Source organism: Phodopus roborovskii, unplaced genomic scaffold, assembly GCF_943737965.1.
Source record: "Phodopus roborovskii unplaced genomic scaffold, PHOROB, whole genome shotgun sequence".
Classification (NCBI taxonomy): Eukaryota; Metazoa; Chordata; class Mammalia; order Rodentia; family Cricetidae; genus Phodopus; species Phodopus roborovskii.
The window spans coordinates 21247112-21270251 of NW_026126434.1; the positions used below are offsets into that span (position 1 = coordinate 21247112).

The following is a 23140-nucleotide window of genomic DNA, read 5'->3' on the forward strand; positions in this document are numbered from 1 at the left end:
AGTGGGTGTGTGTGCCTGGCAGCTGTGCCGGTCAGGGACAGCTCAGGCCTGTGAATTCCTTCTCCCTGGGTGAAGCAGGCTGGGAGCTGGGCCTGATTCCCTAGCCTGACTGACCAAGTGACAGGTGGGTCTTGGAACAGATTGTCACACCCTTGATGACAACTGGGATTATCACCATGAGTGGTAATTCCAACATGACGGTTTTGAGTTTCAGGTCAAGAGCCAAGTTCTCTGTCTCCTCTTGCATCTGGACAAAGAGGTCCTTATTGGCTGGCTGGCTTTCTGGCTCGTTTCTCAGCCATCTGCAGAGACTCTCTGTACAAAAGTAGATCTTTGGGCTGCAGAGCCTGAAGCCCCACAGACTTCTGCTTCTTGCCTCAGAAGAGAAGTCTGGAAACACCTGGCATCTGAGAAAATGGAAAAGAAGACAACCTTTGTAGCTGAGTGGCCAGTATTTACAGTGGGCATTGGAGTCTCAGCTGACTGTTTTTGGTAGGCTGGAACTGCTATGCCTGGATGGCTCTCTGGACCCCGAAAGTCTTAGACCCTGTAGGTAGATGTTCCTATGATTTTGATATATCCCCCTATGATTTGAATGTTGGAAGTTTGGCCTCTCATGGGGCAATGCCTATTGGTAATGGAGCCTTTTAGAGGTAAGTCCCAGTAGAAGTCGGCTAAGATACTGGGCAAGTTAGCCTTAGATTAGTTCTGATGGGACCCTATGTTAGATCCAGCAGTGGATTATTCTAGGAGAGGCACCAGTCCCTTCTCTCTGGCGTTCTCGAAGTAGTGCCATGCCACGTTAGTCAGACTTCTTATCACTGGCACAAAATGCCTGAGAAAGCAAGCAAGCAAGCAAGGAAGGAAGGATTCTCTGGGAGTTGGTGGTGCACACCTTTGATCCCAGCACACAAGGCAGAGGCAAGCAGATCTCTGTGTGTTCAAGGCCAGCCTGGTCTACATAGCTAGTTCCAGGACAGGCTCCCAAGCAATACAGAGAAATCGTATTACGAAAAACCAAGAAAGGAAGGGAGGGAGGGAGGGAGGGAGGGAGGGAGGGAGGAAGGAAGGAAGGAAGGAAGGAAGGGAAGGATTCATTTCGGCTTATGGTTTCTGAAGTCTTAATCCATGGTCATCTGCTGCCTTTGCTTCTGGGTCATTGTCATAGAAGGGCAAAGCAGAGGAAAACTGTTTTTGTCAGTGAAACAAAGGGGAGTGGAAAACAGAGGAAGGGACCAAAGACAATAACTCCTAAGTTAGAATAGTGACCTGTTCCTCCCACAGGGCCCTAACTCCTGAAGTTTCTACCATCTCCCCAAAGCTGAGGACCAAGCTTTTAACATACCACAAGAGTCTATGGAGGAACACTTCCGATGTATACTGTAACAGATGCCACCCACTGTGATCTGATACAGTTAGGGGAGCCCTCAGCAGAGTTACTCTAGCACCATGCTGTGAGCTAAATAATCTTTGTATATGTAGCTGCCCTCTGGTGTTTGGTTCTAGCAACAAGAAATAGACAAACAATTGCTGTGAGCCCTGCCAATATGTGGATCTTCCCATATTGTATAAAAATGGAGCTGGTTTAAAACAGTAAAAGAGGTAATGCCACACACTACTGATGTTTTTCTGGAAGGGAGCCACACAGTGACGATAACTATCACACCTTGGATAGTATGAATAGCCAGTTTGCAGTAGTTATAAAATTATAAGTGCTGCTTCTAGATGCTTCCTCCTTCTAGTAGGGGAGTGGTGGTTTACTTGTTACCCACCCCCTAGGGCATGTGGGTAAGAGTGTCATTATCCTCATTTCATTGATGGGAATGTTGAGAGATGAAAAGAACCTCTGCCCCCCACCCCACCCCTGCAATACCAGTTTGTTTGTTGACTTTATTTTTCAGGGAAATTGTTGAAGGAGGCCCTGAAGGAGGCCCTAAAGGTTGGACAGTAGACACAGGGGAACGAAAGGACTACATTTCTCTTGACAAATATCTGTTTAAGCAAAAACAAAACCAAACAAACAAATAAACAAAACTGAGTGAGTTCCCAGGGGAAAATTCATTTATCCTAGGCCTGTAGATCCTACCATTTTTTGACCTGTTCCTTTGGACATATCATATACCATACATTCTGGTACAAAATCCAGAATACAGAATGCCCCATGATGAAGAGCCAACCTAGAGTATAACTAAACCTTCTGCTATTAATTAACTAGAAGACCACCTTAGGCCTCTACTTTAAGACCTTAAGACATAGCTATGGCTTTCATCAGGGCATGTTGCTTTCATGGCCAGCTAGTAAGAGTCCTATTTCATAGGCAGATGGTAATTAGGAAGTGGTTCCTCGGTGTTGGTGTCTGAGTTCCACCATAGACCATGCATTGATAAACAAAACACTACAAACAGTGTGGCTCAAACAATAGTCTTTGTCTCATTCTTTAGAAGGTTAAGTAGCTTCAGGATGAGGCTGGTTGCCCAAAGAACCAAGAATTATAGGATTAGAGTTGGAACTTACAGCCCTACTCCCTACCTCTGGGGAGGGACAAGGGGCTGGAGATTGAATTGATGTCTCAATGAGCAAGTCAGTCATGCCTCCATTAAAAAAAAAAAAAAAAAAACTAACCATCAGGGTTCAGAGAGTTTCCAAGTGAACATCTGGAGAGGCATGGAAGGCTGCCAATACAGCCTTGATACACACACACACACACACACACACACACACACACACACACACACACACACACACACACACAATGTACCTCTTCTGTTTGACTGTTGTCATTTGTGTCCTTTATGGTAGTCTGGCAGTGGGGACCAGAGAGGTAGCCCTTGATGGCTTCAGTTGCCACCAGATAGAAGTCTTCAGAGACTACTATGTGGTGGATGAAGAAGAGAAATTTAAAACTAATGTGAAGCAGGGTTGGAGTTTGTCGATAAAAGGTTTTAGCATAAAGGACCAGTACACGCCCAGGTGTTGCTATGGGCTTCTCGGTAAATTCTCCTTTGGCCTTGAGTAACCAGCTATATGATTGGTGTGGGTGGACTTCTAGAGTTATGTTGTTCAACGGGCTTCTAGAAACTTTCTCTTAAATCATGATTTCTGAAGTGCATGGCTAGAGAGATGGCTCAGTGGTTAAGAGCACTGACTGCTCTTCCAGAGGACCCAGGTTCAATTCCCAGCACCCACATGGCAGCTCACAACTGTCTGTAACTCCAAGATCTGTCACTCCCACACAGACTATATGAAGGCAAAACACTGATGCACATAAAGTAAAATTAAATGATTTTTTTTAAAAAAAAGGTCGGTCAGAAGGGTCAAAGGAATTTTTATATGCAGGTCACAAGTTAAAACATGTTTTAACTGTAAACATAGTTTGTAATTTTGTTTGTGAGGGTCTCATAAAATTACAGGTTTATAGCTAAGGAAGGAATAAGGATAAGTATGAAGGTCACATATACTTTGGCCTTAAGTGTGATTAACTGATATTTTAACATTTCTTTACTTGAAATATTGCAACTCAAAAAACTACATAGGCAGTATTCATGGAAGATTTTATTAGTTGTGACAAAATCACTGAATCTAAGCTGTTGAGAAACTCTGTCCAAGCCCAGGGTCCACTCTCTGTAGGGGGCTCTCCAAAAATCTAGGTTGTTCTGGTAGATTGCTATTCTAAGAGAACAGTGTGGCAGAAAAACACACATGTATACAACTTAGTAGATAGTCATTCGGAATTCCCAGGTAGCTTCAACATTTGATTGATGTTATCTGAGTGTGTTGGACCAAGCCCTTAGCCTGTGGCGTCCAGGTAGGAATAGAATGGAACAAAACTGAGATCACACAGTTGATGTCCCAAGAATTGGACAATGGCTTGATGTAGAGGAATCTCCCCCCACGCCCATATTTCTCATTAGTAGTCTTTGAGGGCAAAAGCACAACAGAATGATAGTAATTGGATAATCTATAGAGATGGCATCTGGAGTTCCTTAATTATATTTGTCTCCAAATAAGATTCTACTCACAGGTTCGGAATTAGGATATGGACATACACTTTTGGCTTTTGCTTTTGTTTTTGTTTGTTGTTGTTGTTGTTTTTATCAGTAGGAAGAGCCTAGAACTTTACAGATATATTCCAGCACCGAGTAGCATTCTCAGCCCAAGGATGTGTTTTTTTAAGGAGGATCACCCCTGTACCTACTATGGCCAGCTATTTGCCTTTGTGTTCATGGCAGAGCATTTCTGCCTCTCCTACCTCCCTCAGATTTTGTAGGCATTTATTTCCTCAGCTTCCTCCCTTGATGACCTTGGCATGGTTGTCTTGATGTACATATCCCATGGTTCCAAGGGGTAGGGGCCATGTATGGTACCATTACATACCCAGCACAGGAGTTAAATGCGACACATATCTTGGCTGAGATGCGACATTCATTTGTCTGGGATGAATAATAGAGGCTCCAAGAAGATTTTTCTTAACCTTGTTGTCATAAAAAATAAAAAGCAAGGTGGTTCAAGAAACAGTAATGAAATCACCCTTCCCATGGCAAAGGGCTGGTACCTTCTCCTAGCTGGGGTTTCCAGCCTTGCCTACCTCACCCGGAACAGGCTGGTTTGAGCTTGTGGTTTGAGCCTGGGGCCTATAGCATCGGATTATTTTTCCCATCTCCAGTATCTAGGAGTTTCAGACAAACTAAGTCCTCAGATTTTTTAAAAATGTTCTGGATGCCAGTTGTTTAAGGGGGAGGGGTGTCTTAGTTATGTTTCTATTGCTGTGAAGCTGCCACAGCCAAGGCAACTTACAGAAGAGTTTATTGGAGGCTTAACAGTTTCAGAGGGTGAATCTGTGACCATCATACTTAGGAGCATGGTGGCAGGCAGGCATGATACTGGAGCAGTAGCTGAGAGGTCTCCTCTCAGTCTGCAGGCATCAGTCAGAGAAACTTTGCATGGGGTGGGCTGTTGAAGCCTCAGAGCCCACCCTCCAGTGACACAACCCCCCCCAAAGCCACACCTCCTAACCCTTCCCAGATGCGGAACATACAAACCTCTGAGGGCCTTTCTCACTCAGACCACCTTAGGGAGGGTACTTGCCCACATTGTGGGTACACTCAGCTGGGGAAAGATGTTCACCTTCCTGCAAAATTGACCTTTTGCTACTTCAGAGTCTTCAGCCACCTGGAACCCAGGCCCTGAGTAGACAGAGCAATGCAGTTTATATAGGTCAGCCTCTAAGACAGTGGTTCTCAACCCATAGGTCTCAACACCCTTCCTTAACAAACCTCTATCCCCCCCAAATATTTATATTACAGTTCATAACAGTAGTAAAATTACAGTTATGAAATAGCAACAAAAATAGTTTTATGGTTGGGAGTCACCACGACATGAGGAACTGAATTAAAGGGTCACAGGGTTAGGAAGGTTGAGAACCACTGATCTAAGAAAACAAAGCACTAGAAACATTGCCCTTCCTGAAGGACAAATAGGGCTACCTGGAGAGCCAGGGCAACAGGCCATGAGCAGGGCACTCTCAGGCCCCTCCTGATTGGCATTCTGCAGCCTGTCTGGGTGGTAGTCAGGACTTAGCCAGCCTCAGGACTTTCTATGTGGCACACACTGATTCATGACCATGACCTCTCCCTGCCCAGGCAACCGGGGATTTCCATGCTTGGGAACTGGCCAGAACTGGTGATGCCATTTGTGGGGATGCAGTGCAAGGGCTAAGAGGCCCAAGATCGGAGTGCTCATGCTGCCCCTCTTCCTGAAGATAGCGTTCTTGCCATGGCCTTGTGGCCAAGTGGACAAGGGTGTCCCTTTATAAAGAGTTTTGACTTATATGACTGTCAGTACTGGAGGGACAGCCACCAGCCTAACAGGGGAAGAGAAAGTAAAAATTCCACGGAAACCAACAGCATAGCTCAAAAGTTCAGTAACCATTTGCTGCTTGTGGTGGCCCCAGGGTGATGGCACCAGATGGCTGGTTCTGTTGTCTCTTCTGAATAGCACTCTTGGCCTTCAGAAAACTGTTAGTTTTTTAAAGACAGTGACTCATGTAGCTTAAGCTGTCTGCAAGCCTCCTGCTTTCAGCTCAGTAAGGCACTGCGGTTATAAAGTGTGGTACTGTGTACCCAATTTATTCTTATTTGAGGGAGAATTCAGCTAACATGAAAGTCATCGTGTGTGTGTGTGTGTGTGTGTGTGTGTGTGTGTGTGTGTGTGTGTGTGTGTGTGTTGATACTGTTTTTTACTTCCCAAGTTAGTTTCAGTCTCACTATAAATCCCAGGCTGACCTTGAATTTGTGACCCTTCTGCCTTAGTGTTCCAAATATTGGAATTGCAGGCTTAAAACACCAGGTCTAAGCAGTTGGGTGCTACACATTTGGTTTTAGCCAGCAATCCTAAGATTTTCTATTGCTACTAGACCTGATACTCACAAAGCAGTCACTAACCTACATCCTGTAACTTTCCGTTTACCTGCTGGATGTATCATGTGAACAAAATGATATGTGACCCTTTCTGACTATCGCTGACTCTTATCACTGAGCATAATATCCACAAGGTTCTTCCATCTTCTGGCTCATGTCAGAGCAACTTTCCTTGAAAGCGAATAGACCATTGTAGAAATGGATATTTGGATTGATTCTGCCTTTTGACCATTGCTCTTGGGTTTTGCTAGACATGGGGCTCTAACCCAGGCCATGCACATGCCAGGCAAACTTCCTACCACTGCCCCCCCCCCAGAGCTCCTTAACTATTATGAATAGTGGTTTCTGTGAACATCACGAGTTTTTGTTTAAATATCAGAGTAAACACCTCTCTAATCTCCTTGATCAGTAGGTAATAGAACTGTTGGGTCACATGATTATCAGTGCAGAAGATCTCCTCTTTGGAATGTGCTTGAAAAGTGACAGAACAGGCAATAAAGATTACTCCTGGGCCTTGGGCATGGTAAGTTGGGTCTCCAGACCTCTTTTGCCTTTCATTTTGGCCTTGAAGTCACATCATAGCTCAGTCATGCCTTGAGCTTATAGTCATCCTACCTTAGCCTCCTCAGTTCTGGGGTAACAAGCCTATTCCATCAGACTCTGCTAATGGGCATGCAAGTGTGTATGTGTGTATGTGTATGCGCACATACATATATATCAAGGGCCTTGCTTACGCTAGGCAGCCCGTGTGCGTGTGTGTGAGTGTGTGTGTGTGTGTGTGTGTGTATGCACATTCGTATGTATCAAGGGCCTTGCTTACACTAGGCAGCCTCTGTGTGTGTGTGTGTGTGTGTGTGTGTGTGTGTGTGTATCAAGGGCCTTGCTTACACTAGGCAGCCCATGAAGTACAATTGTATGCTTCTTTGGCACCCATATTTAGCATAAGTGGGCTTCCTCCCATTACAAGCAGGTCTCAGTCAATCTTCCAGTTGTGTAATTGTTTCACAATTTTCTGCCTTCCACCTCCTTCCAGTTCCTGTAGTATCTGTCTTACATAACCTCCTCTCAGTCCACTTCCCTTGGTGGTCATAGAGCAAGTAGATGCACCAACCAGATTTACCCTACTAACCCCTCATGTCACACAGATGGAGAAGATATGCCTTAGTGACAACCCAAAGCTAGTGCCTGCTTGCTCTAAACCCACCAATTAAAACTCCATTAGGAAAATGTTTGAATATCACCTTGGGCCAGTAAGGGTTTAGGCTCATGCCTTCATATGCCCTCCCCCTCCTCCTTCCTGCTTTCTCTCTACATACTCCCCCACCTCTGTGTGCATGGATCCCAGGTGTGTTGTATATACTCTCAGGACCTGTGAGCCCTGCTCCTCATCAGTGAAGGAGTCCTCTACATCTTAAAGGGGTTTAAACTACAATAGTCATAGGTGGACTGGAATATAGTCAAGCTCCAAAACTCTGTCAGAAAAATGGCAGTCTGGAAAGTCATGCCCACCAAGGTGTCTGTGTACTTCCACAGAATATGTAAAAGATTGCAACACTGTGAAGAGCTGTGGGAAGTGCCTGGCAAAGGCTAGCAAGTAGGTGCTTTCCACCCTGCTTCTTGTAAGAGCTGTGGCTTCCCCATTGTTCGGAAATTTAGCTCCAGGTAGTGCCATGGGTACTGTGTAAGGTGCTACTGCAAAAATAAAGAAAGACCCCCCCCCTATAGATGACCAGCCTCACATTCCTGGTTTACAGGTCTCTTCCCAAGCTAACATCAGCTTTTGGTACACGGGATTCTGGGGGAAGGCTGTAGACTATAAGCCTATGATCATAGGGTCCAGAACTGGCTCTAACTTTGGTGAGACTTGGACTTGTCTGTAGTGAGATATCTACCCCTCCCGCACATGTTGTACTGACCATCCCTATTGGGACATGGGGACAGGTCTAGGGTTCTGGATCCTAGCTCACTCTCTTACTTTCTGGCCTGAGGCAGAGAGCATGGCGGGGGGGGGGGGGCATCCTAGGAACAGGAACCTGGCAATCATCTCTCTCTGGTGTAAGTGATTTCTCCCTTAATAAACATCAATCAGACAATATTTTGCCCTGGAATCTTATTTCCCATGCTTTACCTACCTGCCCAGCAGATATCTCAGCCCATACTGGAGAGATCTATCTACCAAAGGATGTGAGCATCTGTCTATAAAGACATCCATCACCAGCAGTGTACACCTCCAGTTTCTCTTCAGCCCTGGAGAGTGTTTAGAGTTGAGGGGAGGGGAGGGGAGGAACTAGGGAAACCTTCCTGTCACAGCTGGATGTCCCATCTGTTCTCACTTTTGTAAATATAGGAGGCCACTCTGCCATAGCCCAGCCACTGCCCCAACCCCAGTTCTCCCCAGTGCCCTTCAGTCTTACTCTTGAATCTAGTGTGTCCCAGTGAATGAGTTACCTGGCCCTCCCAGTCTGTTCCCATGGTCTGGGTAGGCAGGGCTAAGACCATGACCATGTTCCTCCTGAGTTCAGGTACCCTGATCATTCTGTAAGCTTCTCAGAGGGCCTGGGACACAGCTGGTTCCTGGACCATCTGCGACTCGGGTTGCAGGAGGGGCAACACAAGGAGTCTGGGTTATTAGGTAGGCTGGCACAGCCCAGCAGGGGACCTCCTGGTCTGTCTGGTCTCACCTTAGGAAGGCGAAATGTCCACAGAAGAATCATTGTGCCAAGTGGTTGATTCTCCTGTCAGGCTGCTAAAGGAGTTCATTGTGTCACAAACATGTCACAAACAGTTCATCGGCAGTGATCCCTGGGGCAGGTCTGACCCCAATGATCTTACTGGGTTGGTTTCCTACCCACTGTTGACTTGACCTTGGACACGAGTCCATGTGATCAATGGACACCATAGGAAGCAAACACATGGCATTTCATGAGATGATGGAGAGACTATATTGGCCGTTGAAAAGGTGGCCTTAGGAAAAAAGTAAGACTGCCAAAGGATTGCTATGAATATTTAGCTGATACCAGTCCATTGTCTGTGCTGCCTATGGTGAGGGTTCCATTCCATTGAAATGGAATGTATTTCTGTTGTGTAGAGTGTATATTTCTGTTGATAAAGTGCTTGAGAGCCTTGGGTTTGCTCCCCAGCACCACATAAACCTGGTAGAGGGTTACGTACCCATAATCTCAGTACCTCATAGACGGAGGCAGGAAGTGCATAAGTTCAAGGTCATCCTCAACTTCATACTGAGTTGTAGGACATAGGCCAGCCTGAGATACACGAGACCCTATTTCAACAAAATGGAAGGAAGGAAGGAATCTCAAGCTAGAGATGCTTCAAAGAGAAGCTAAAGGCAGCAGATTTTGTCATCCTGCCTTGACCTGGGGTATGGGGAGACTTAGTTTCAAGTGCCTTTGTGGGTTATGTTATTTCCTATACCTAGAGCTTCCCTAGCCACGAGGTTCTTAGAGAACAGACTCCTCCATCCTTGTACTGTACTTGGGTTGGAATAAAGGGGGTCTGGGCTGTAGTTCAGGTTCCTCGGGTCAGGACCACCAGGCTTTGCTGGTAATCGCTGTAGGAAAATAGTTTCCTAACTAGATTTTCAGTTTGTGATTAAAAAAAAACAAAAACAAAACCAAAACCAAAAAACACTCCTAGAACTAGTAGAAGGAAAGAGAGGTATAGGGAAAGTTATAAAGTAGGGTGGCCTGGAGTGTTTTCCTGTGTGTTCAGTGGCCAACCCTGCCTTTTAGGTTTCTGTAGAAGTTTCATTCCATAGGCTTGACTGATTATGTCTTTGGCCTCTAATGATCAATTCAACCTTCAGCCCCTTTCCTTTCCCTTTATAGCGGGCCAGGGTCATGGCTGAAAGCTCCAACTCTGTCATCACATGGCTGGTTCTCCCTTCCGCCCGCCCCAACAACCAGCCCCAATCCTGAGCTATCCAGTCATCTCACTAACATAAAATACAATCATCACGTTGGAGAGTTTAATGACTTTAGGAGCCGTGTATTAGGAAAGAGCATGTGTGCGTTTTTACCAAGACCAGATGTTACCTATTCATCCCCTGTATTGCCTGCTTCCTAGGATAGGCTTGGCTACTCTTGTATTATCTAGATACAAGCTGCAGTTCACATCTTCTCACCCTTTGTGCCTTTGGCTAGTGGTAGGTCTCCAGAGTGGTGACACTGCACCTAAAGTATGTGACTGATGCTGTCAGCTTAGGCCCCTGCTTCAACAGGTGAGGGATAGACTCCTTTGGAACCGTGCATTGTCTCTCATTAACATGGGTTGCTTCTTTGTACACACAGATTCCTCATTTGGAACACCACCTGGGTACGGCTGTGCCGCAGACCAGGCCGAGGAACAGCGGCGGCACCAGGATGGGCTGCCCTACATCGATGACTCACCTTCTTCCTCTCCACACCTCAGCAGCAAAGGCAGAGGCAGCCGCGATGCTCTGGCCTCAGGAGCCCCGGAGCCCACCAATGCGGTAAGTCCGGGAGGTACTCCGTCCATGACTGTGGTATAGATGTGAAATCTGGACAAGGTCATAGGCCTCCTGAAAGGCAACCGCTTGTTCAGAGACATGTAGCAAGGAGGTGATGGCACCATTAGACAAATAACAGAAGAGTCCTTTCTTGTTGTAAATCAGGTAGAGGAACACAACACACATTTGGCAGCAAGGTCATGGGTTGCTTTATAAAGTGAGTCTAGAGGGGCAGGTTGCTTGTGTCCTTGAGGCTGAGAATAGTCATGCCAGAGATCACTTCCTAAGTAAGCAGGAATTACATGGTGGCCCCAGCTGTAGTGGTCCTCTTGGCTGATGTTAGCCCTGGCACTGTGCTCAAGGAGTATACGTATTCTCCTCTCAACAGAGAAGGTGCTGACGATGGTTTTGTTTGACCAAGGTCTTTACCAGTGAGTTCTCACTTAACCCTCACCAACAGTTCCAAGGAACTTACCTTGCTGTCATCTTCATGTCACCAACGCGTAGCTGAAGTCAGTTGTTGGCTTCCTGTCAGGCCATGTGGCTAGTGAGTCATGGAACATTTGAGAGATGATCTGCCACATTTCTGAGGAGTCTTCTCCTACAGGAACATCACCCTAAGGTGCTTGCAGGCTGGACAGAGCAGTTTCCACAGAGACTCTGTCCAACCAGTACAGGTCCTGCAGCTAGGGCATTGTCACAGGTAATTTTTTTTACAGAGAAGGCGCTCAGTACAAGGTGGGATACTGAGGCAGGGGCATGCTTCTCTTGCCACTGGAGCAAGGGTACCTCCTGTGATGATTTTAATGGTTTGACAGAATCATATTGGAAGTGTCTCAGTGGGGATCACCTAGATTAGGATAGCCTTGGGGGGGTAATCTTCATTATGCTAATTGGTGTGTGAAGACCTGATCACTGTGGGCAGCATTATTCCTTGGGCTTGGTAGCCAGTGGGACTAGCTATTTCAAGTACTGCCATCTTGTCTATGTTCCCACTGGGAACACAGTGATGAACTGCAATTATGAGCCAAATAAGCTATAATCCCATAACCTACCTCACTCCCTCTGTCTGTCTCTCTGTCTGTCTGTCTCTGTTACTAGGATTTTTTTTTTTTTTTTTTTTAATCACAGTAACAGGAAACAACATAGCCAGTTCCTTTCAGGTCTTGGGCTGAGTAATCATTGTGCTCTTGTTTCTCCTCCTACTCTTTGGCCCTTTTGTCTTTCTGGTCCCCTCTGCTTACCTCATTTCTGAATGGTTTCTACCCTGGGTTTAAGCGTAAGAATGAGAGCGGGCCTTGGGATCAGGGCTTAGTCTGTAGAGTTTATGCTCTACGTACATGACACCACCATCACACTTTCCCTGTTGCTGTAAAAAAAAGCCCTAGAAATGTGTCTTTCTCATATTGCTTTGCTCTGGGGCCAATGCCTTTGTTAAGAGATCGTTTTCTTTTTATGGCTCTGTGATTTCTAATGGTGTTAATGCAGAGGAGGTTCCTCTTTCTGAAACACAAGAATGGAAAAGGAAGCCAGCGTGTAACACGCACCTGCTTCTTGTCGATTATGTCCCTGTCCATCCATCCCTTGAGAGGAAGCTGATCTACCCTTTTTCTACCCTAAGCCCTATCTGGGTTGACCTCTAGCCTACCAGTCTCCTGATGTAGATGATGGCCCCAGGTCTGTATGGCACAGGTGACAGGCATAGCCCTAGCTTTCTGTTTTCTAGATTCCTTAGGGAATGTGGTGGGTTTGAGGCCAGAAGCACCTTACCCTGCTACTAAGGTTCTTCTGCCTCCCAAATCCTGGTTTGTTCCCTGCTGCCAAGCTCACACCTATTGGGCTATTGAGCACTAAGAGAACTTTCCTGGGGTTTTGTAGTAACACAGGCTCAGTGGAACTTCTTGGTGTCAGGGGATCTCTGGGAGCATCCACCCCAGGGAGTTAGGTAGGTACTGAATTGGGGTGGGGCAGGGACCTGACACTCCCTCCCCTAGGATCAGGCCTTTGGTGGGCTTATTGAGACAGTATCTAGTAATGGAACCAGGTCTGCCTGCTGGATCCCATCTTCTGGAGGACTGGTCTGCTGTGGAAGGCAGGCCTTCAGAGTCCCTGCAAGCTGGGGTAGTGTCTCACATATTTCTCAGAGAGCCTTGGCCGTACTCAGACTGGAAGAAGGCCCTGGCCCAGCAGCATTGCTGGCTATGAATGCACAGCAGAGAAAGCTGCACCTGATTGGTTGGTGGGAGGAGTCTTGAAAGACTAACAGACTAGCCTTCAGCTCACCGGAAGACTTGGTAGCATTAGTTACCTTGTCATCACTTGAGACTAGTTTGTTTCTATCCATTCTTGGTTGCCTGTTTCTCGCTACCTTTTTGTCTTCTTCCACTTGCCCTTTACCAGAAGCTTCCTCCTAGACAGAACCTCCCTGCCTGTAGGGCCCTGTTTATAGAATGTAATATGTGCAGCTTGTGTTATAAACAGCCAGTGCCAGCCCTGCCCACTGCTCCTTGTTCTTTCTTGCCCCGTTCCTCTGCTATGAGACAGCACCCTTCCGATCCCCCAAAGGATTGTCCACCTAAGAAGATTCCCCTTCTTGTGGGCTGTCTGCGTCCACGTCCACCCCAGCACCATCCCTGGGCCAGATGGCCTCACCCTTTGGAATAAGGAGAACTGGACTTGGCGCCGCCCTGCTTGCACAGTGTTTCCTCTTGGCTTTCCAAACGGTGTGGGTGGAATGAGGCACCAGGTTTCCATCAGGCACTCCCATCCATGCAGGCAGCAGCATCTTATGCTGGGCAGGGCTATCACTGGCCCTGCAGAACCCTAGGCCCCACTGTGTCCCTGGAGCTCACAGTAGCAGAATGGTTCTTAGACCAGGAGAGCTGGCTGTTGGGTGTGGCTGCCACTGTCAAAAGGCCTGCTTTTTCCGTCACCTCTCCTCTTGTGTGTGGGATAGGTGCATCAGCTACACGGTGGGAAGCTCACTGTGTGTAGAGACAAGTCAAGGCTGCTTCTCTGAGGACATTTACACTGGGCTGAGAAGTAGGCATCACTCCACCAAATCCTGCATATCTGGGTCCCATGGGCAGGGTTTAACAAGCTCAGCTGACAGTCTTGGGACCTGCTTGTTGCAAGGATACTGAGACTCCAAAGGAGCCCTTGGGGTTTCATAAAGATGAGGCCCAAACTAGGACCTGGCCAGGTCTTTCAGATTTGATGGTGAATGAGGCCAGCATCATGTTGCATAGGATGCCCTTCAGCCCCAGACATCAGCATTGCTGACATTTTTCCTTTAATGATTTAGGAAAATGAGTCATGGAAGGGGGTCACTGCCCCTGTTCTCAGCCCAGGAGGTGGGGTAATAGGGCTCTTGTGAGTTTGCACTTGGGCTAGGAAAGTAATGGAGGAGTGGGCGGAGCTTTTAACATCACATTGTTCTCCATGGATCCAGGACTTCTCCCCTTACTGGCCTTTCCCTCTGCCTATAGGTGGGGTTGGTTGGCCAGGTGCCACACAGTGGTTCCATGGGCATGGCCAGCCTCTGACATCACTTGTGGCTGGGGAGTGAAGCTGGGAGTGGCCAGGAAGTCAAGCAGCACTTTTTGTTGCCTTTGGCATCTCCATTACTATTGGTTTTGCTGGGCGTGCCATAGCAAAGCACCACAAGACGGGCCACTTAAACAACAAAAATCTACTTTCTCATAAGTACCAGAGGCTGGAGGGTTGAGGCCAAGTAGTTACAGGGGTGCTTTCTTCTGAGTCCTCTCTCCTGAATCTGTGAATGGCTATGCATAACTACAGTTGGATCAAGTGTCTTCTATATATGTGTGTCATATACTCCAGTTCCTATGAAATACTAGTTACACTGACTTCATTTCAACTGAATATAGTCACTTTTTCAGGACTTCAATATAAGACTGGGGGTTGGAGTATGACACAGTTAAATCCACATAAATGGCATCGCTCACAGTCTCCCAGGTTATGCAGGCTGTACCCCCACCCCATGTCAGCAACCAAAAATGGGCCAGCTCTATCTTGGTGAAGCAAAGGCTTCAGGGTTTCATAGTTTTCATTTGGGAAGTTCACAGAGCTCAAGTGCTTGGCCTAGAGTCTACTTGCAAGAGGGTCTCTGCCAGCTAGGTTAAAGTCTACAAAGCAGAGTCAGACAAAAGTCCTGAGCCTGGGGGCTGCCCTTACCTCCCCCCCCCAACTCCCACAGGCAGGTGGCAGTGACACATGGCTGCAGTCCCCAAGGCCAGAAAGGGTAGCATGCTGAGGAAGGAGGTGACACTGCTACTTAGGCACCTCTTAGGTCTAAGGTTCAAGTGTCAGTGACAGTCAAGAAATCCAGATGAGGCACACACATCAGGCGAAGGGCAAGGAGCAGCAGATACTTTCCATAGCAGGAATCTAGATGCACAGACACTACTAGGCTTTGACAGACCCCAGCCTAGCTCCCCTGAAGCTACCCCTTGGGCTTCCTGTATGCTACGCCCAGCTCAGGTCAGAGTCTCCTTTCCTTTCATGTGTGGAAAGCAGCCACTCCTTGGTCCCAAGCACAAGGCAAGAAGGGACGAGGTCGTGTGCAGCCTGTTTAGCACCCAACTTCCCCCTTCCTAGTCTGCGGGGTGGTGGGGGGAGGCCTAAGGGTGGCCCTTGACTAGGTGACCCTCTAGGTTTTAGTGACTAGTAACTAAGGTGGCTAAATGGGTGCCAGGGCTCTTGGGACCTCCCACTTCCCTCCTGGTAGATCATCTTGGGCTTGTCCTCAGGGGGAGCTAATGTCTCTGCTTCTCTTCCTGCAGAGTGAACTGGATTTGGAAAAGGGCTTGGAGATGAGAAAGTGGGTTCTGTCTGGAATCTTGGCCAGCGAGGAAACATACCTGAGCCATCTGGAGGCCCTGCTGCTGGTGAGCACCCCCTGTTGGGATTCACTTCATACCTCATTCCAGACACCCGAACGTCTCTAGGAGCCAGTAGATACTGACTGGAGAGCTCTGTTGCTAAGTTTTCCCTCTTTCAGTTTTTCCTTTTTTCCTTGGAATTCGAGAATGATGTAGGCTGAATGTAGTTAGCTCAGTGGTAGAGGACTTGTCTGTCCAGTATGCCCAAGGATCGATCTAGGCCTGATCATGGCACCAAAGAAATAAAGACATATGTCACATAACTCCCCGAAGCATCTGGTAAATGGTAAGCCCTTTCACCTGGCTGCTTTGCCTGTACCACCCTCCAGCCCATGAAGCCTCTGAAAGCCGCCGCCACCACCTCTCAGCCCGTACTGACCAACCAGCAGATTGAGACCATTTTCTTCAAAGTGCCTGAGCTCTACGAGATCCACAAGGAGTTCTACGATGGGCTGTTCCCCCGTGTACAGCAGTGGAGTCACCAGCAGCGTGTGGGTGACCTCTTCCAGAAGCTGGTGAGTGACATGGACATGCTGGCACTTGTTATTAGGTTTGTCCTGTGGCATTGTGCCACAAGGAGATACCAAGGAGATGGTAAAGGAGGAGAGCCTGGGGTGTGTCTGAGTGCCTTTGGTGCCAAAGGGCAGGCCACCAGGAAGGAGAGGCAGAGGGACATATGGCCAACTCAGCTGGAGTTCAGTGAATATGGTGCTCTGTTCTTCTTGGCTTCTTCCTATAGTTCTGCTTGATGTTTCCAATGTCCACACAGATTGGGCTGCCTTTGGGACCAAAATGGCTTTGCTGCTCAGCACAGTCTGACTTGGAGAATGGAATGTGGCTTGGGGAGGCATTGGCAGATGAGAGCACAATGGGGCTTGGTTACAAGTCGGCCTCTTTATCTACAAGTGTCTCATCTGCAGGCTGAACTAATCAAGTTGTTTAAAAAAAAATATGCATGTTCTAAACATGCATATGTTTAGGCTTTTCCTTATCATTGCTCCCTAACAATCTAGCACGGTGGCTACTTGTGATTACATTGGGTTAGACCCAGAGGTGATTCTCACTCAGTGGCACATACCTGTGCTTTACTGTTTGGGAGGCTGAAGCAACAAGATTGCTTGAGCCCAGGAGTTTAGGGGGACCAACCTAGGCCAACATAGTAAATAGCAAAGGAGAAAGGGAGGGTGTGTAACTAGGAACCTCCACAAAGAACCCTGGGCCAGGTGACAACCACATGCTGTGAGGAAGTCTGGTTCCTACAGAGCTGGGTCTCACTGTGATACAAAGGGGCAGAAAGTGTGCCCAAGGGGTTTGCACCATGTTACCTGCACTGAGAAAACCCTTTAAGGCAGGTTTTCAAAGCTATTTGGCAAGGAAGGACGCTATCTCTCATAAAAGTAAATTTGCCTGACATGAGGGGCCATTAAACCAAAGACAAGGTGTTAGACAACAGAATAAAGGTTTCTGAAAGTTTTCATGAGATCCAAACTGAACGAGAATCTGACACATGTGTGTAGAAACACTTTTTCAGCTCTTTAGAGATGTTAGGACAATGCAGGAATAGGAAAGGGAAGGTTGCTGGCAGAACTGCCCAATAGAGATGTTACCCATCCTGGAAGAGCCATAGACATCAGATGCTGGCTCTGGACTCTTTCTAGATGACTGATCCCGATTCCTAGATTGCCCAGGCTTCTTATACACATACTTTTTGCCTGGAACACGTCTCTCTCATCCAAAAAATGAGTCCTTCAGGGTTAGCAGTGGTCCAAGGGCAGCCTTCCTACCAGTACAGGTACACCCACCCACCCCCACACCCCTTCCTGGGTTGCCCATACACCCAGATGGTTGTGGCCTCACCTTGGCTGTGTTGTGACAGAGGAGCTGTTGTATGACAAAACTTTTCCTGGGGAGACACAACACATACATCTACTTATGCTAGATAGGGATCCCAGGACAAATCAAAGGGCAGATGCCATCAAGCCCAGCTTGGTGAGACAGTGAGTTGTATTGGGGTTCTTACAAGAATATGGGTGAGGGGTTACTTAGAGGAGTAGAGAAATGACTCAAAGACAGCTGCATGTCCAAAGCCCACGCCAGCATGGGTGACAGTTCACAAAAGCTGGGAAGCTAGAACACACTTCAGAGTCTTCAGGAGGTTGGAGAGTGTCCTTTTTGGTTGCCCCAGTTGGTCTAAACCTCTTTAGGCAATGGTCTTGTCTCTAAGAATCTGCAACTTGTCTTGTCTGAGACAGATTCTCGGCTTTTATTGTTTGCTCTGGTAGAAGAGGGGCCTATTGAATACGGTGAAGTTCAGGGACTCCCTGAAGCTGCTTGAGTTGTTTTCAGAAGCATCCCTGCAGAATGGAATGCTTCAATCCTGAGAAAACTGTTATGAAGCAGGCCCAGTGTCCCCAGTTCAGGGTGTGGCTTCACTGTTTTTCCTTCCCTCTCTGCTGCCCTGGACCTCAGACACTTTGGAGTTAAGGCCTGGAGACAAATGCAACACTTGATTCATATCTTCTCCTCTTGGGGTTCTTTCCTCACAGCATATTTGGTTCAGTGCACCCCATCTTCAGAGTACCTTCTCCCTTTCCCGCCATGCTGTGTGTCAATAATTTTAAACCTTGCTGAAAAGACTCAACCAGAAGCCTTCAGGAGAGCAAAGAATAGTGCTGCTGGGAGAAACCACACCCCACACTCTCCCTAGAATAGCATTCTGAAGCCACTCAGTATCTTTTGTTTTCTAAAACTCTAATAAAAATTCTTAATATTGGGATGTAAAATGTAGAAAGTTCTTTTTAGTTTATCTGGTGCTCTTCAGCTGTCTTCATCATGACAGGCTGCAGGGGAAAATCTGTCCCCAGTCAGTCTGCTGAGTATTGCATGTGTTTCTAACCTGGGCTGAATGCTGGGGACCCACTTAGGACTGATAGACACAGTCCTACATGTAACCCTTTCAGACTGTGTTAAAGCTCGCCCAGCATCACACTTGGCAGTCCTAGGACCCAAGGAGTGTACCTCCTCCAACTTTGATGCCTTCTCGAGAGTCCTGAACTCCTGGGTTATTGCAGTGATGCAATGGCCCTTTTCCTGTGGTTCACTTTCAGTGCATGGGATTTAGTTTCTGCATGAAGTTCTCACCCCTATGCCCTCTCTAATTCAGGATCTAGTCCTGTCCAATGTTATATATATTTGGCTAAGATGTCTCTTTAGACTCCTTCTATCTATATTAGCTCCTTCAGCTAACATTTTCTGAAGGGCACAGGCTGTTTTGAGTTTCTCAGATGTCTCCTCGGACCTTTCTGGTAAATAATGACCACAGTAGGGATCCATGTCCATCACAGAACATCCTATCTCGATACTGGCAATCTCTATGTTTACCTTTGTTATGCAGCTCCAGTTTCTGGTTACCAAAAAGTCAGAATTAATTTTTTTTTTCAGAATGTCTCATCCCTAAAAAAGGTAAGCCCTTAGGCAAAGAGGAAAGAAAGGGAAAAGCCATGAAAGTTAGTCCTCTACGGATGTGTTCCATCCAGACTCTGCGTAGCCATTTCCTCTACTGAGAAGCCATCATGACCCTCGGGCAACTGGGAAGCCCTCACTCAGTGGCCTGCAAAGGAGGAGGGGCTAACGGTGAGGGAAGGGAAGGCACTGCTCTGGGTCTTACAGTTGCTCAGTGAAGGACAGCCTGGAATTCAAGGATGCAGCCACTTCTCTGGGGGTGGTTTAAAGTGTAGGAGCTGAGTGGGGTGTCTTCCAGCCCTTCTGTTTCCCCAGATGCCCCATACCTTCTCTGCAGGCCCAGTAGGAGAGCATTCAGACCAGGCCCAGCCTGTTCAGGGGCACCCAGTTTTATCTAGCATCTGGGATCATTGTCTCTGGAAATAGGAAAGCCCATATAAATGCAAATGCCCATGGAGATGAAATTTAGGCTCAACACAGAGAAGATTCCAGGAACAGCAAATGCATTAAGTGTCTAGCTCCTGGGCAGCTGCTGTGGGAGGCTCAGACGTAGCCAGCATGACTGCCCTGTGTCTGCATGCTGTTCTGTGTGAACACTAGTCTTTCTTTCTTTTTTCTTTTTTTCCTTGCTGCCCCAAAATTATGTGAGACCCAGAGATAACTATGGTAGTGGCACACGTCCCCTTCCATCTACCCATGGAAACTGGCTTAGTTTAGTGTGTGTCTGAGTGGAAGCCCAGTGAGAGAACCCTATGTTAATGTCTTTATTCAAATGAAGAGCCAACAAAATGTCTCTCACTGTGCGGCTGGCAGACTTTCCAACCTGCCCGATATATAAGAGCCCGGGCGCCCCTGTGAGGTCTAGGAAGAGCAGCTAGTCATGAGAGCCCTTCTTTCCAGTCAGCCAGACTATTCCTTACTTGTGTGACAAGATCAGATGTGAGAACAACACCATGGGTACCAGTCTGTGGACCATGGTTACCAGGGTGCCCTCCTCCATCTCACCTGCCTTCCAGCGTTTATCTGGATTCTCACCTCAAGTTGAAGTTGCTCCCCATGGCACCCTTTTGCAAGTGGGGTGGGAGGAATAAGGATCTCTGAAGGGAGCCATTACCTGCCCAGGGCCATGACTCACTTCTCAACATGTCATTTTAGGAGAGGGAGTCGTGCTCGGTGTGTGTGGAGGTGAAGCAGGTGGGAGGGAAGAGCTGAGGTTTCTGCAACCTGCATGCTGTCTGCACCTCAGGTTTTTCCAGAGCAATGCATAAGAGCCGTTCTTAGGAAGTTGGGGAGCAACTCCTTGTTCCACCTCTGTCTCACCCTCCCCTCCTTCTCCACAGGCAAGCCAGCTGGGAGTGTACCGAGCCTTTGTGGATAACTATGGAGTGGCCATGGAAACCGCAGAGAAATGCTGTCAGGCCAACACTCAGTTTGCAGAGATATCCGAGGTAATGAGTGAGTGCCTCCCATGACGCTGTGCAGGCCGGAGTACTGCTGACTCCCACCCATATCCTCCCACTCCCTTGATGGGTTGTGGGCTGGTTGTTGGGAGAGCAAAGTATACCAGATTAAAGGCCGGGTATGAACCCCAGCTCTGACTCAGAGTCTGCTGGGTCATCTCCACCGCAGGTCACTGTTGTGATTCAACAGGAGCGGTCCTCACAGCACTGTTACCCAATGGCCAGGGTCTGATTCAAGATGTCTTAATCTTTTTTATACTGTTGTCGCAGACTGCTCACTGTGTACTTTCATAGAAATGTATGTGTTATGGTTTGAAGACTGACAACATTGAGGTGTATCTGTTGAGGATCTTCTCATTATATCATAATGTGACAGAGGGTGTCACGTGTCAAGACAGAGCAAGCAGACTAACCCAGTTGAGGTGGAACCCTCCTGACCTCATCCAATGCTAACCACCTCTCAAAGATCCCAGCTTCAAACACAGCACGTACAGTAGAGGTTGATGCTCCCAGTTTGTGGACTTTTGGAGGACACAACCACACATCAGCAACCATGTTCCCTGGACATTCCCTTTGTCCTATCATGGGAGTCCTATATCTACTCTAGTCTTGTCACTGGAGGCTGGGAGGAAGCCATCCGCTTTGCGGCTCTTCTACCAACATTCCTTGAGAGCCAGGTGGCTGTGTCTCTAGATGTCCACTAGAGGAAAAGTTCTGGGGCTGTATCATCCTGAGTCTAAGTGCTGCTTGTCTCCCTGTTTGCACTTAACCTTGATGGACAGAAACCTCAAACCACTGGGTTGTTGCGAATCTCTGGGCCTTGAAAGAGCCCCTCAGATACAGAGAACATGTTAGGACACTTGGGGATAGCAGCCAAGTCAGGATTAGAGCCCAGGATCACCATTGGGTCTCCATATCTCTACCCAAGGTTCATCTCCCTTCTCCATGATATCACTGCAATGTCAATGGCAGCCATGTGACATTTTTTTCTGGGGGGGGGGCTGTGGCTTGTTGTCATTGTCACCTTTGTACAGTCCCCCCTTCTCAGAGTTTTGACTCTCTTTATTCCATTAAGCAAGGACAGTGAGAGGAAAGATTTCCATGGAGAGAGGCAACGTTAGAAAGGAAACCGTGGGAGCTGGAAGGTGACTCTTGTGGGTAAAGACACGTACTTTATAAGCATGGGATACTGACTTTAAAACCCTAGCACCTACATAAGCAAGACATGGCCACATGTGCCTGAAATCCCAGTGTTACAAGGCAAAGGCAGGAGCTTGCTGGCCAGCCAACCTTGCCAACTAAAAGGGAGATCTTCGTGTTCAGAGAGCCTCCCTCCCCCCTCAAGAGAATAAGGTGGGGAGCAACAAGAAGGCACTCAACGTTGTCCTATGTCCTGCATATGTGTGTGAGGGATGGAGTCAAGACCAGTTTGACAGCAACAGTAGCACTAGGGGAAACGCACACACACATTTTAAAAAGAAAGACGAGAAACGTAAATACAAGGGATGAGTCTGGTTTCTCTTGCTGAGAGGAAACTTTTGACTATCATATCTGATCCATGTTCCAGGGACTTTGTACCATTTTATCATTTATCACCCAGCTGTGGCCTTGGCTCTGATCACCTCCCATGGCAATATCCTGTGTTACACTACACTGTTCTTTCCAAGCCTATAAAGAGCCCCATTCCTTGTCAGCCATATTTTCCTCAAGTGTGCAATCTGTTCTTTTTTATCCCTCTTCATTAAATTAACTACTTCCTATACCTTTCTCAACTTCAGGGTTGGCCCAGATGAACTAGGGAATACTAATACTATCTTCCAATCCCGAGACATTGCTTGTAGCATGGAGGATTGGGACAATGATCCCAGAGGCCCTTCCTCTTCCCATGCTGGGCATGTGTTTGCTCAGGAGCTTAAGGTCAGGATACCTGGCAGCTGCCTCCTGGAGAGGACTTCATATCACAGGGATGCTTTAATGTCATTTCTCCAGTAGCACCTCAGACCAAATGGAGTCTTTTATATCATTCCACTAACTATTCTTGCTTTCCATCTTAGTGCCTCCTTTAGAATAAAGCAATTCATTTACACATTATAAAAGTATGTATGTGCATGTCCACTCATAAGACTGGCCAGATGTAAAACATGGTATCTGTCTGGTGTTACCCCACATCTACCCACCACCACCCTGGCAGCCACCAAAGGTGAGTGAGGACTCTTTGGAATGAACGGCTCCTTCAATGCTGTTACACTGCCCTAAGTAGGCACTTTGCCTGAACAGAACTCTCCATCTCAAGAGTCCTCATCTGTAAATGGCTTCATTCCCAAAGGAGCATTTGTCAGGAGGGTGGGTTGTTACTGAACCTATAGATAGAAACCAGGGATGTGGCTTACAGCAGCCACCCAGAGGCAGACA

The 23140-nt window shown here is 47.4% G+C and overlaps 1 protein-coding gene across 2 annotated transcripts in view; it reads left to right on the forward strand.

Annotated features, from left to right (window-relative positions):
- Bcr (BCR activator of RhoGEF and GTPase) overlaps positions 1-23140 on the forward strand; it is a 114369-nt gene that overhangs the window by 47147 nt on the left and 44082 nt on the right. For both annotated transcript variants that reach the window (XM_051186895.1, XM_051186894.1), the window contains exons 2-5: positions 10724-10905; positions 15708-15812; positions 16136-16321; positions 20609-20716. In XM_051186895.1, coding sequence (XP_051042852.1) covers positions 10724-10905; positions 15708-15812; positions 16136-16321; positions 20609-20716 — 581 coding nt within the window. The remainder of the gene's footprint in view (positions 1-10723; positions 10906-15707; positions 15813-16135; positions 16322-20608; positions 20717-23140) is intronic.